The sequence below is a fragment of the Microtus oregoni genome, unplaced genomic scaffold (genome assembly GCF_018167655.1).
Source record: "Microtus oregoni isolate MIOR12 unplaced genomic scaffold, Mior012 000035F_ref0000213, whole genome shotgun sequence".
In the NCBI taxonomy this organism is placed as follows: Eukaryota; Metazoa; Chordata; class Mammalia; order Rodentia; family Cricetidae; genus Microtus; species Microtus oregoni.
Window position 1 is genome coordinate 5375177 of NW_024543094.1, and position 14655 is coordinate 5389831.

At 47.8% G+C, this 14655-nt stretch overlaps 1 protein-coding gene across 1 annotated transcript in view; it reads left to right on the forward strand.

Annotated features, from left to right (window-relative positions):
- The window catches only part of Edaradd (EDAR associated death domain), a 31691-nt gene extending 17801 nt beyond the window's left edge, over window positions 1–13890 (forward strand). The window contains exons 5-6 of the mRNA XM_041630603.1: window positions 8384–8429; window positions 13465–13890. Coding sequence (XP_041486537.1) covers window positions 8384–8429; window positions 13465–13847 — 429 coding nt within the window. The 3' untranslated portion in view covers window positions 13848–13890. The remainder of the gene's footprint in view (window positions 1–8383; window positions 8430–13464) is intronic.
- The last annotated feature ends 765 nt before the right edge of the window (window positions 13891–14655 follow it).

The following is a 14655-nucleotide window of genomic DNA, read 5'->3' on the forward strand; positions in this document are numbered from 1 at the left end:
CAAACACACACATATATATACACATCAATGAAAATTAACAAATCCAAAAATACTTTTAAAAGAACAATAAAATAAAAAAATTTTAAATATGAGAAATGTTTTAAACCAGGTGGTGGCACACACCTTTAATCCTAGCACTCAGGAGGCAGAGGCAGGCGGATCTTTGTGAGTTCGAGGCCAACCTGGTCTACAAGAGCTAGTTCCAGGACAGACTCTAAAGCTACAGAACCAGAGAAACCCTGTCTCAAAGAGACAAAAACGCACACACACACACACACACACACACACCAAAACAACAACAACAAAAACAAAAAAAGAAATGTTTTAAATAATAAAATACATTGAAATAGTTATCCACATGTAAACTTTTTTTCCATGTTAACACGTGGAATGACATGGCCTTTCTTGGGCTCACATATTACGCAGCTCAGGAAAAATCACTGAAGCACCAGTGTCTAATGCTGTTCCCTTCACTGCATGACTGACAAGCCTCTGTTCCCAGCACCACTGGTACTGCAAGTCTGGAGTTTATGAATGAAAGGACCTAAGGAGAAGCTCCCACTACCCTGTAATTTCCATGTCCTGTGGTCTACCTGTGTTTGCATGCACCGACCATAATCGCCTGTGAAGTGTTCTGTGATATTTCTGAACAATAACCGGCTCTACTCCCTATATAAAGGGAAAACCCGCAGTCTTTGTCTCTGCACCTGGAGCGTGGGTTTGAAATCACACTCAGCTCCCCAGCCTCCCAGTTCTAGCAACAGCGAAGGTTTCTGACCCACACTTCAGCCCCCGCTGGGGCAAGCCTATGCCATTGCATAGAAAACCCACTGAGGAGAAGAAAGCACTATGGGTCCACAAATCTGTAGGTTTGTTCTCATCTCAGCAACAATCGTGGCATTTCTTTCAAGTTTTTGTACTTCTGTATTTAGCTTTACATCGGCAGGGAAGAGACCCCTGCCCCGGCCTCGCTTGAATCCCTGCTCACCTTTGTGTGGTCTTTGCTGTATCTGGGCCTTTAACACAGGACTCCAGAGATGTTGGTCTTTACGTGTACAGCCAACAGTATGTTCAGTGGAGACACACCGAGAGCATGTCCTTTAAAATCAGGACCAAGACGTCCACTGTCCCTTCTCTTAGTTAATATATTGTGCTCTGTCTTAGTGATTACACAAGAGAAAGGCATAAAGGGAATGAAAATGGGAAAGAATTCAAACTCTCCCTGTTGACAGATGGCATGACATTACTTCGGTGACCCTATAAAATCTACTAGAAAGCTCCGATGTCTAATGAACACAGTAAAGTTGCAAGATACAAAACCAATATAAAAATAAAGGCAATATCCTTCATATGTTAAAACAATATACCACTGAGAAAAAAAATCAGGAAAAATATCCTACTCAAATGGGGGGGGGGGGGGGGGAAGTACCCAGGAACACACCCAGCTAAAGAAAAAGAACTTTCCAATGAAAATTTCAAGACACTGAGGAAATCAAAGAAAATACTAAATGGTGGGAAGACCGTCCATGCTCATGAATTGTCAGTAATATTGTGAAAAAAGACTATACTATTAAAATTAGCCCACAGATTTAATTAAATACCCATCAAATTTCTGATGTCATATTTCACAGATCAAGAAAAAAAAAACCAATACAAGAATTCACGTGGAACCACAAAAGACTACAAATATCCAGGCAGTCCCAAGGAGTAAGAATACAGCAGGGGGTATCACAATATCCGACTTCAAGTTACACTATAGAGCCAGAGTGACAAAATCAGCCTGAGATTGGCACAAGAACAGATAGACCAATGGAGCAGAATAGAGAGCCCAGAAACAAACCAACAAAGCTATGCCCACCTAATTCTTGACAGGCAAGATGCACAGTGGCGGGGAGATAGCCTGTTTAATAAATGGTGTTGGTGAAACTGAACCTCCAGCAGCAGGAGAATGAAATTAGGTATATATTAGTATTTAATTTTTAAATACATTTATTTCTTTCTCTTGGATGCATCATTTCTGTCTTCCTAGTTGTCTGAGCCCAGTGGGCCCCTTCTTGCGTTCCCCACTATCCTCTCTCCTGCTTTATTGGGTGGCACTCACTCTAGGTCTCCCCCACTCTGCTGAGGAGCTCTTCCTTGTATGTGCCTCTGACCTCCCGGCACCTCCGCTCTTAGCTAGCCAACTTTTTAATTTTTTTGTTTTATTTTATTTTGAGACAGACTCTGTCTTGCCTGGAATTCTCTGTGTAACCCAGGCTAGCCTCAGACTTCTGATTCTTCTCTTCCACTTCCTGGGCGCTTAGATTACAGACACGTGTCACTAATGCCCATTTTATGCAGGGATGGGGATCAAACTCTGGGCCACATGCATTTCTGGGCAAGCCCTCTACCCCCTGAGCTACATCCTCAGCGCTCAGTAAACCTATTTTGAACATAGCCTTTGTGTTCCAACCCTAGAGATATAAAGATGAATAAGACACAGTTGCTACCCTTCGTGGTGGAGCTATAACAGAAGTGTGCACAAAATTCATAACCCAAGGAGCACGGAGAGTTATTGGAGACAATGACGCCATTTCTGGAGATTGGAGTGAAGGGGACAATGACTTAGGGCAAATGCAGAGACGCCTGAGGATGAGAGGAATCCACTGGCTCAGCTTGTACCTTAGGAAGTCAGGGGAGAGAGGGACACGGGGACCTCAGAGGTAAGTGCAGGGTCTGCATCAGGACCCGCTAAGACTCAGGATAGTCAGTAGGTGTATTAGTTAGGGTTCTCCGGAGGAAGAGAGCTGGCAGAATGAATACATAGCAAAGGGAGATTTAGCAGATTGACTTACAGGAAATGGTCTGGATAGTCCAGCAATGGCTGGAGGCCTCAGCAGTCCCAATCTGGTACTGAAGGCCTGAAAGATTCCTGGAGAGGCCCAGGTCTTCTTGTTGAAAGAAGTCATTGATTGAAGTCAGCGAAAGATGGCAACAGGTAGTGTGCCCAGTCGCAGCAACAGCTCAGTGGATGAACTCGCCAACGAGAGGTGAAGCCAGCGGGTGAAAAGCAAAAGTGTTTCCCTTAATCCTGCTTCTGTTTGGACCACAGGCGGAAGGTCCTGCCCACATGGAGGGTGAGCCTTCCTGTTTCAAATCGCCTAATCAAAAAGATCCCTTACAGGTGGGTCCAGAGGCTTGCCTCGTGGGCAGTCTGGATCCTGTCACGTTGACAGCGTTAGCCCATCACATAGGAGGATCCTAGGACGAACAGGGAACAGTGAGATCAGATAACATGAGTGTGTGAGTTTTGTAGCTTTCTTTTCTCCAGCAAAGCATAGCAGCTTAGAGCAAGCTGGATTGGAGTATAGGAGACTCCGTGGATTGACCAGGGGCCCATACTTATCTAGGAATGATGGCTGTCGTGTGAGCTTGTCCTGGGGAGACATAGACAAACATCTGCTCGCCCCAGATAGGGCAGCAAAGACTGACCAAAGCAATGACTCCATCCGAGAGCAGCTTGGCAAAGTGAGGAGGTTGGATTTACCGATGAGAACGTGAATAAGGGCTTGCTTGCAGGAGTGTGGGTGACCCCAAAGCTTCTGATCACTGAAAAGTCTCACCCCAACACGAATGACAACATCATCATAGCTACACAGATGGAGCCCCCCTCAGTTAAGCTCCCACACTCTATATGAGCCATCATGTCCTGGGGGCAGAATTACATACAGCTGCCAGGAGCATGCAGGGCAGAGTGGCTGGGTCTTAGGTGAGAGTCTCCTGCTATGGGGAAGATCAATAGGCCTGATCTTGAGGGTCACTTACAAGTTGTCACAAGAGAAAATATAGCACTCAGGCAATGACTAAGTGGATAGGAATGGAGGTGAGAAGGGAGCCACAGAGCAGGTGAGGATGGAGGAGAAGTAAGAAGACTCATGTTGAAGGGCAACTTGTGGGATGGGCTTGAAGACGTGGGCTGCATTCTGTGTCCACAGTGATCTCCTTCCCTTTTTTTCCCCTCCCTCCACAGACATTTGGTGCTCCAGAGCCCAGTGATCCCCCACTGTACAACACACACCATGTCATTGCCATGCGGCATGCAGCTAGGGCTGAAGACAAACTCCAAACCCAATGCCACCAGCGTTGTGGGTGATAGTACAGGATACTGTGGGAGGACCCAGGTCACAGAACCCACATGGGGCATTTGGAGAGGCCCCCACGAGGAAGTGATGTGCCAGCTGAGGCCTGATGGAGGCAGGATGGGAACCTGACAGAGATAAATACCTTGGAGCATTCCAGACAGATGCGGCCGTGTTTTGCAGCCACATCTATGGCAGCACTGCCCACCAGAGAGATGTTTTCATTCCCACGGCTTATGGCCTCACTTGGCCCCCAGACCTGGCTGCCCTCCCCAGTACTCCTGAGAGTCCCCGCCCTTCTCTCTGACCCTGACTCTGCTTTCCTCCCACTGCCATCACTGTGTGGGATCTGGGGACTGCTGGAGGTTGGGACCTCCCAGCTTGCTCTCTGCTTCTCATCTCTCCTCCCAGAGATCAGCATCCCTGGTTCCATCACTTGCTGCGGTCTCTTTCAGGAAGCGGTATTTCTGCTGCTCTCAGCTTCTAGGGGCTATCTCATGCAGACCTGACCTCTTCCTTGTCTGTAACCTCTCCAGAGCCTGCTCTGCCTTCCCTCCCCGTACCCTGCCATCTCTGAGTGACTTCTTTACCTCTAGTCTTCTTGCTTCCTCCTCCCTCCCAGAGAGAGAGTCTGTATCCCGGACTCAGCCCTGCTTTCCATGAGTCCTGTGCCTACAGCCAGTCAGGTATCTCTGCTGCTAATTTCACACTGTTTTGGGTGGACATGTCCTTCTTCCAGTGAGATCCCAAAGTGAGCCCTACTGTCTGTAGATAAAGTCCAGCACTTACAAGAACATCAGCCATTCCCTTCTTCCTGCTTTCTTGCTCCTCATGGCTAAGACCCAGTGACCCTGAGTCATTCCCTGCTTTTCTGTGTCCCTGTCAACTTCTGAAGGCTCTAGGCAAATGCCCCATTCTGCAACTGTCCACTGTGACAGGCCTTCAGCAGGACCAGTCTCAGCCTTCTTTGTGTCTGGGAAATGACCTCTGATTTATTTTGTTATTCATAGTTTTGTTGTGGTATTATTTGTATTTTTGTTGTTTGGTTTGTTTTTCAGAGACAGGGTCTCGTGTAGCCCAGGCTGGCCTTGAACTTCTGCTCCTCCAGCAGCCACCTCTCAGGTGCTGGCTTTGAACTCCTGATCCTCCTGCCCTCACCTCCCAAGAGCTGGGGTCATAGAGGTATGCACTACCACACCTGGTTTGTGTTTGCGTGTTTTAAGTTCTCACTGTAGCTCGGACTTGTGTCTACAATCAGCAGATCCTCCTGTCTCAGCTTCCCAAGTGCTGGGATGACAGATTGAACCACCACACCCAGTTTTGGTTTTGTTTAACTTTTCTGTGATGCTGGGGCTTGAACCTGGGGCCTGCACAAACCAGACAAACACTCCCTCACTGAGCTACATCCCCAGCCCCCTCTGGCATTTTCAGTCTATGGAGACCTCTTCCTGGGGGACTCAGTCACATCTCCTTGAGTGCTCGCCATCTTCAGCCTGGCCTTTCGGTTAGGCCTGTGATTCTTCCTCCTGTACCTCAGGTCAAGGGCTAGGGTCCTTGGACCTGTGGATATGGGTTCCTGCGCGCAGCTTCGACACATGAGGAATAAAGGCAGGAGCGTTGTTTCAACAAGACCAAGAGAAATAGATAAGGTACAAAGCAAGTCTGTTCTGGTTTCACTGCTGGGAGTTTCACCTGAAAGCAGCACAGTTCCCAGGCCTGGAAACGAAGGTCCTGGCTTATCTTTTGTTTCATTTTATTCTTGGAGGCAAAATCTTGCTATGTAGCCTAGGATGGCCTGGAAGTTCTCACAGTGGTAGGACTAGGGGCGTGGACTATTATACCTGGCCACCCTGGATGCTCTTCTGTCTTCAACCATTGCACAGTAATTCTGAGTTGTGCCCCCTGGCCACATCCTGAGGGTGAATGTGACCAGCTGGTATTGGCCTGTTATTCTCTAGATGAGGAGAACTCAAATTGAATGAGCCAGGCCACGCAGTTTTGACTTCTGGGAAACACTGTGTTTTATTAGGGACCTCTAAAATCTACAAACCTTTAACATTCCCGTCTCTCTCTATGACTTGCAATTTCTGTTCTGTCCTTTGTAGCCCACGCTTCCGATTCAGTGAGCAGAGCGGACTGTGTTGATATAAGAGTGAGCAGGCCTGCCCGGGCCTGTGGAAACTGTGTAGATAGGAAAGGGCAGGTCTCCACAAGGCCTTCAGGGCAGTGAGTGTAGTCTTGTGGGGATGGGGCTCCCAGGGCTTCACCTTATTACTGTGTAAGGCTGTGCTGAGGTATTCAGGCCCCTCCAGGGGCTTCCTCCACTTCTTACACACGTGCACACACACACACACACACACACACACACACACACACAGAAAAGAGAAAACAAAGCACTGCAGAAATTCCATGGCTCCCAAGCATGCTGGCTTTGTTGTCCTGGAGCATCAGGGAAGGCAAGAACACAGAAAAACCAAAGCAAAGATTGTCTCAGTTCCCAGGGGAAGGTCTAGCTGGTGGGAATAGGAATGTCCCTGTGGTGGGTAGAAAGCTGGTCTTGGGATTAACAGACATATATACACTGCAGAGGGCTGGGATTCGTGAGTTCAGGGCAAGGAAAAAGGCTTCTTAGAGGATTAATCAAAACAGCAAATGCTCTTAGACACCTGGTAATTAAAAGCCACCTTCATGTACATGTACATGGGAAATCATGGCAGGTGATGTCTGCCTGGAGTGACAAAGTCCCTTGCTCGAAGGAGACCGTACTGAAGGCCATTGTCATCCTAAAACAACATGACCCTGGTAGTAGACACAGAATCCCAGTCGCACAGACAGGGCACTGTCTACTCGTCCACGGCTTGCCATTACTTTTTCATATCTGGTTTTAGCTTCTTTGCAATAAAACTTAAAAGACATTCATAGAGAGGCTTGGGAGGTGGTTGAGTGCTGGCTGCACTTACAGAGGACTGGGGTTTAATTCTCCACACCCACATGGTGGTTTATAACCACCTGTCACACCATTTCCATGGGATTCCTTGCCATCTTCCAGCCTCTGCAGGCACCAGACACACATGTGGTCCACAAACATACATGCACACAAAATACACATAAAAACGAACTTAAAAAAATCCATAGGGAAGGCAAAGAATTGTGGCCTGGAGTGGGTGCTGGGGAAGAGCAAGCACTGAACCTGAGTTCAGATCCCTACACCCACATGAAAGGTGGGTGTGGCTGATACCTCTGTAACCTTGACCCTGACTGGGGCAGAGTATAGAGACAGGCAGACTCCTGGAGTTCACTGACAAGCCAGTCTGGTTAGACATAAGAGACACCACCTCCTATAACGAGATCTGGTGCCCTCTTCTGACCTGCAAGGCATACATGTGGGCAGAATACTGTATACATAATAAATAAATAAATCTAAAAAAAAAGAAAGAAAGAAAGATATAGAAGGATGGTGGGAGACACCACCATCAAACCCTGGCTTCCATACACATGTGCAAACACATCACACAACATACAAATTTTAGCCTAGACTGGCAGGCCTAATTTAAGACAGAATGAAAACAAAACTGCTGTGAGATAATGCTCTTGTACCCTGTAAAGATTTGTCACTTGTATTGGTTTAATAAAACACTGATTGGCCAGTAGCCAGGCATGAAGTATAGGCAGGGCAACCAGACTAGGAGAATTCTGGGAAGAGCAAAGACAGAGACAAAGTCACTGGCTAGATGCAGAGGAAGCAAGATGAAAATTCTGCACTGATAAAAGGTACCAAGCCATGTGGCTAAACATAGATAAGAATTATAGGTTAATTTAAGTTGTAAGAGCTAGTTATTAATAAGCCTGAGCTAATAGACCAACCAGTTTATAATTAATGTAGGCCTCTGTATGTTTCTTTGGGATTGAACGACTATGGGACTGGGCAGAACAAGAACTTCTGCTTACACAAAATAAGCATTATTATAAGCTGTTTTAATAATAAGGATAAAATAAAGTAGGAGCCATGGGTACATGCCTCCATGGTTATATGCTTTCAGACATTTGAGATAGGACCCTGGCCTGCTTCACCTTTGTCCATTGTCTCCTGGAGCAGTTGCATCCTGGGCTTGCTCCACATTCTTGTAGCTCACCATCACTGAGGACCATCTCTGAGCATCAGTCAGGCCCTCATACTTAGTTGGTAGAAATTTAACTAACAAGGAAGGTTGACATTGCCATTTTCTTGTGGCCATGATTTTAATGAAGGTTGATTTTTGTTTTAGGAAGAAGAAAATGACTTTCCAGACAGCACTGGAGATCCCCTTTCAGGTAAAGGATGGCCTAAGGTTCCTGGGCATCAGGAGTAGCTGGGCAGAGTCATGAAAGTTATGCAGTGAATATGGGTATCATTGACTTGTGTTATGTGTGTGGCTTTATAACTATCTGACAATCAGCAGTTAGCATTCATCCATGTTGATTATAATTGTGTGCATGTGCACATGCATGTGTGTGTGCATGCGTATGCACATGCTTGTGTGTATTTGTGTGTGTGTGTACCTCAGTTTTTGAGACAAACTTCACCAGGCCCTCTCAGGCTCTGATAAGACTGAGCTAGCTGGCCAGGGATTCCTCCCTTCACCTTCCTAGCACTGGGACCACAGATGTATGTTACTTCCCCTGGCTTCTTTTTGTAGGTTCTGAGGACCAAACTCGGATGCTTGGACTTGCATAGCAAGCGCTTTGCTGAATGAGCTATCTTTCCAGTTCCAACCGTACCTTACTGAATGATCTATCTCTCCAGCCCCAACTGTACTTTACTGAATGAGCTATTTCTCCAGCCCTAACTCTACTTTGTTTTTAAACAATAGCATGTGCTTTGGTAACCAAAGCATAAATCTTGCCCAGTGACTCTTCATCCTTGTCATATTTTCTGGGTACAGTAGGAGACATTCTTTATTCCTGAGACCCAAACACCTCCGTGGAGCCTGGTGTCAGTACATACACTGGGAACACTGTCTTTCATGAACATGTCCCAGTCCCTTTGAGTGCCTGAGGGACTCACTTATTGAATGTGTCTTGATAACAAATTCTCAGTCACTTCTATAGAATCCCTTCTGAAAGGCCCAAGTTATGCAGAAGAGGGCAAGGGATTGTGGGAGGGGAAAACCTATCAGAACTGCTTACAACCTTCATGCAGAATAGAGTGACTTTCCATCCTACCTTGGTACAACCAATTACATAGCAAGGTGCGTCTTCATCCAAGGCCCCCCGCCACCCCAATGCAGTCTGGGGGATGGAACCCAGGACCCTCACATGTTAGGTAAGTGCCCTCCCTCTGAGCTATATCCCGAGTACTCCTGAAAATGTTCAGAGAGGTTTTTCTCTGATATGCCCCCCTTCGTCTGTAGACCCTGCACACTTCCTGTGCTGACAGCCACTGACCTGTAGTCCCTCCTCAAGACTGTGGCTTCCATCCCAGCTGTGCATCTGCAGTCTCTGAGGGAGCTGGGACACTCCCGGGCCCTGCTGCCTTGCCACACTAATTAAAATAGGACCTTGGTGGCTGGCCCAGATGTGAGGAGGATTTCCTGCAGGGGTTAGAGGGGATCAGTGGGCTGGGGAGATAGCTCATTCAGTAAAGTACAGTTGGGGCTGGAGAGATAGATCATTCAGCAAGGTACGGTTGGAACTGGAAAGATAGCTCATTCAGCAAAGCGCTTGCTATGCAAGTCCAAGCATCCGAGCCACTGTCCCCCCCACAGCTGTCCACTGGGCCATGCTGTGTGTTAGGAGGAGGCTTGGATGGATGATGTCTTTAATCCTAATCCTTGAAGCCACTTTTGAGACCACCGTCATTGCCTGTGTTCACAGAGTGGGACGAGGGCTTAGCACACACCTGTGCAACAGGCCATCTACCTGGCCACAGGGGCTTTCTCCCTAGCAACACTCTCATCTCTCCCTAGCAACGCTCTCTCATCTCTCACTAGCAATGCTCTCTCACCTTCTCCCTAGCAACACTCTCACCTCTCACTAGCAGTGTTCTCTCACTTTTTTTTCTTTTTATGTTCCTGTGGTCCAAGCTGGTCTTGAGCTAGCTATGCACCTAAAAATGCCCCTGAATTTCCAATTCTCCTACCTCCACCTCCTGAGTACTGAAGTCGACATGCATGCACTAGATTTATTTATTTGTTTGTTTGTTTGTTTGTTTATTTTTGGCTTTTCGAGACAGGGTTTCATTGTAGTTTTAGAGCCTGTCCTGGAACTAGAGTTCTTGTAGACCAGGCTGGCCTCGAACTCACAGAGATCCGCCTGCCTCTGCCTCCCAAGTGCTGGGATTAAAGGCGTGTGCCACCACCGCCTGGCGTACACCAGTTTTATGCAGTGCCAGGCACTGAATCAAGGCTCAAGCCTGCTGCACAAACCCTATATATACCCCTAGAGCTCTGCGCTCTGAGTTGATACCCATCCCCTGTCTAGAAGTGACCGGTAAGACAAGAGTGGTTAAAGCGTCGAAGTGAGGGGTGAGTATTTTCTCAATCATCTCCTCTCTTTCCACAATCTTTTTATTTAGAGACCAAGTCTGTACTGTTTTCCAGCAACATGTACTCCTGGCCTCCTCTTCCCTCACTGAATTCTCCCTTCCACTTCCGAACTGCTGTCAGGGGAGTGACACGTATGTTTGTACCTCCTTCCCTGGAGAAGCAGAATTCTCAGTTATTCACCCTTGGGGCAAATACATATTAAATTTATTCTTAAATATTATTTATTTAATTATGTATATGTGTGTGGTGGGCGGGTGGGGCTGTGTGCATGTGAACATAAGGGCCCAAGGAGACAGAAAAGGGCATGAGCTCCCGGGGAGCCAGAGTTACAGGAGGTTGTAAACACTCAAGTGCTGAGCCATCCTGCCAGCCCCTGCTTTTTAATTTCTAGAGAAAATTTGTCACTGGAGTAAGGGCTAGTCCCTTGTCATTACCGTAAGTGTCATTTATTCAGTGCCTGCTGTATACCCGGGGCCTATCTATCGCTTGAGAGGTATCGGGTCCTCCCCCAAAACTAGTGATTTCTTTGTTCTCTCTTTCTTCCTCAGGACATCTCAAAGTTTGTCCTTCCAGATAGAATACTGTATGAGATATGAGAAGTATTTGGAGTGTGGGAGGGGACAAAATATATTTCTTAGAAAATATTCTCACCACCTAAAGTTTATGCTTTTCTTTTTAGTTTCCTAGACAGGGTCTTTCTATGTCGTCCTGGCTGTCTTAGAACTTGCCACGTAAACCAGGCTGGCCTGGAACTCACAGAGATCCACCTGCCTCGGCCTCCCAAGTGCTGGGATTAAAGGCGTGTGCCACCGTGCCTGACACAGCTTATGATTTTAACAGGCAGTTTGAAATGTTCTCATGCATCAGTTTCACATGGGTTCCGGTATTGCTTTTCCACTTTATTCACCGAGGCGAGCTCTAATCTTTCCAGGCCGCTTGCTCTGTGAGTCCTTCTCTCCCTTTGAGGATATCACAGTCACGCAGCATTTACAGGGGGTCAGGGGTCAGGCTAGCGGGGTCTGAATTTAAGCCCTCGTGCTTGTTTGGCAAATGCTTTAACCACTGAGCCATCTCCCTAGGCCGCTATTTTGTTTATATTTGAGACAGAGTCATGCTGTGTAGCCCTGGCTGGCCTAGTACTCAGGCTTACACGGCAAATACTTTACCAGCTGAGACATCTTCTCACCCCGCCTTTGTTCAAATTCCTTACTCTCCTACAGCCACCGCTCAGTGACAGCATGTGTAGCAATGCGTCATCTTATAGTAAAGGTCACACCCCCCACAACTTTCCAATTCAGACTTTGGAGACATCATTATGCAGCTGACACTGCTTGTGGCCGTGTGTCCACAGAGTGGCACCACTGAGTGCTTCAGTGGGCGACTTCCTGATACCTCTTCCCCACTAACTTCCCCTTCCACTCGTGCTTTTGCCTCCTGGTGATAGATGACGCTGAGACGATTGAAGCTGGGGTGGGAACTGGTTTTTGGGTGAGGCCCAAGCTAGAGCCTGGTGTGCTCCTCGGCCTGCCTCCAGCTCCCCGCACACCCTGGGGGCTGCTGGCCACACTTCAGACAGAGCCTCTGTGAGTAAAGAAGACAGATAAAGCAAAGGAATGATAAGGAGGCTATAAATTCCCAAAGAAATCTTTCTGCCACTAGCCATGACAGATATGCTTTTGGTTTTCAGATACGTGCAGGGAGCAGGCGGGGACCAGTTTTCTTCCTTTTCAAGAACTTTTGAGGGGCTGTGCACAATCACATGTACCATCTTCATGTGCTAGGTTTGGTGTTAAAAGCTGTCAGGGAGGCCAGTGGAATGGCTTAGTAGGGAACAGTGCTTGCTGTCAAGCCTAGCAACCTGAGTTCAATCCCCGGGTCCCACGTGATGGAAGAGATAACTGAATCCTGCAATTTGTTCTCTGACCTTCACGGGATGTGGCACACAAGCACCTGTGCACACACACAACAGCAAACAACAACAATAAATGTAATTTTAAAAGTTGTTGTGAGCTGAAGGATGTGTGCATGAATTGGTCCCGGAAGCCTCATCTGGTCAATGGCCCTCCAAGCGTGTGCTGGAATGGGGAAAGCCTGGCTGGGAAGAGAGGTTGGCTTTATCAACTCTTGCTCCTGCTTCCAGTCTTTCTTTTCCTGTAAAGGGTAATGCCATAGGGGCTGCTGAGATGTCCCAGTCAGCAAAGTGCTTGCCTTGCAGAATGGGACCTGAGCTGTATTGCCAGCATCCCTGTGGCCGTGGTGCCCATGTCTATGACTCCAGTGCTAAGGAGAAAGAGATCCCTGGGGGCGCTGGCCAGTCTACTCTACTTAATAAGCTCCAGGCCAGAGATAGATACTGTCTTCAAAAACAAAACAAGCAAACAAAAACGAGCTCAATGGGCAAAATTCTTGCCGTTGCCTATCTAAAAGTAAAAGGTAGGTGCCTCGGAGACAATGCATAGCAGTAACCTGAAAAGTGGGTCCAGATTCAGGTAGATCCCGGAGGCTTGCTAACCAGCCCGCCTAGCCTACTCTGTCCATTCCAGGCCAGTGAGAGATGCTGAACTAAAGGTGTAAGTGGGGTGTGACACGCAAGGTTGCTCTCTAGCCTCCACACACCCTCGATGCACACCTGTGCACACGTGCACACCACTTCAGTGGCCGTGTCCACCGAGTGACACCACTTCACAGAAGAATAGCACTGTGTGAGCAGTAAGGCTGTGTGACACTTCGATGATGTCACCAAGACAGTAGGGAAATAGAGGGAACGTCGCTTGTGTTTGTCAGGCCCCTGGCCAAGCTGTGGCTTCTCTGTCATCCTGCAGGTGTCAGCAGAAACCAGCCATGTAAGGAAGGCTGCTTGTGCTCCTCCTGTTCACCCCGGGTCCCCACCATCAGCGACTTGCTCAATGATCAGGACTTGCTGGATGTGATCAGGATAAAGCTAGATCCGTGCCACCCGACCGTGAAGAACTGGAGGAATTTTGCCAGCAAGTGGGGCATGCCCTATGATGAACTGTGCTTCCTGGAACAGAGGCCCCAGAGCCCCACGCTGGAGTTCTTGTTCCGAAACAGCCAGAGGACTGTGGTCCAGCTGATGGAGCTCTGCCGACTTTACCACAGGGCTGACGTGGAGAAGATCCTGCGCAGGTGGGTGGATGAGGAGTGGCCCCACCGGGGACCCTCGGACAGTTCCATGCACTTCTAGGATCCCCTTCTGGCACTGGCCTTTCTGCAGCAGAACCAGCATGGGTCACAGGGAATATGGACCTGCTCTTAAGATTTTCAGAGGAGATGTGGAATGGTCAGCGGTTGTCCCTGAAGCTAGCAGATGGTGGAAGGATGAGCTCGGGTTTGGTGGCAGGTATTTGTTTCTTTTTGCACATCTGTTTTAATTTAATATTCGAAACTGGAATTGGGGAAGAATATTTTGTAGGTTGCATAGGGCCAAAGCCTGTGGTTGGGACAGAATCGTGCCAGCATGGAAAGCAAAGATTGCATCGGGATCCCAAACTGCTGATGTCTCTGGACATGCCCACATCATCCTATGCAGAACCTTTGCACTCCCAGCCTAGCAGAAGATGGGATGGAGAAGTCACCCTGGCCTGTTCACTGTTACTGTTTCTGTTGTAAAGGGCTTAAGATCTATGGCCTTTGATATGGCCTGGATACAAGAGCCATCTTCTTTATTCAAACACTTTTGTAACTGATGGGCTATCAATACTGTCATTGAATTTAGTATTTTTAAAAGAAATACAAAGTGTACGGTGTGTAGGTGAGCAGAGTGGTTAGTACATGTCATGGGAATGGGATTGGCAAAGATTAGTACTCATATTCCTTCTGGGGGCTGGGAGAGGGCTCAGTGGTTAAAGCGCTCACTGCCTAAGGTGAGGACTAGAATTCAGGACCCCAGAACCCGCATACATGTGGGATGGTGTGACAGCCCACCTGTGGTTCCAGCTCTCAGAAGGGAGAGACGGAACTCCCAGAGCAAGCTGACTAGCCACGGCTAGTCA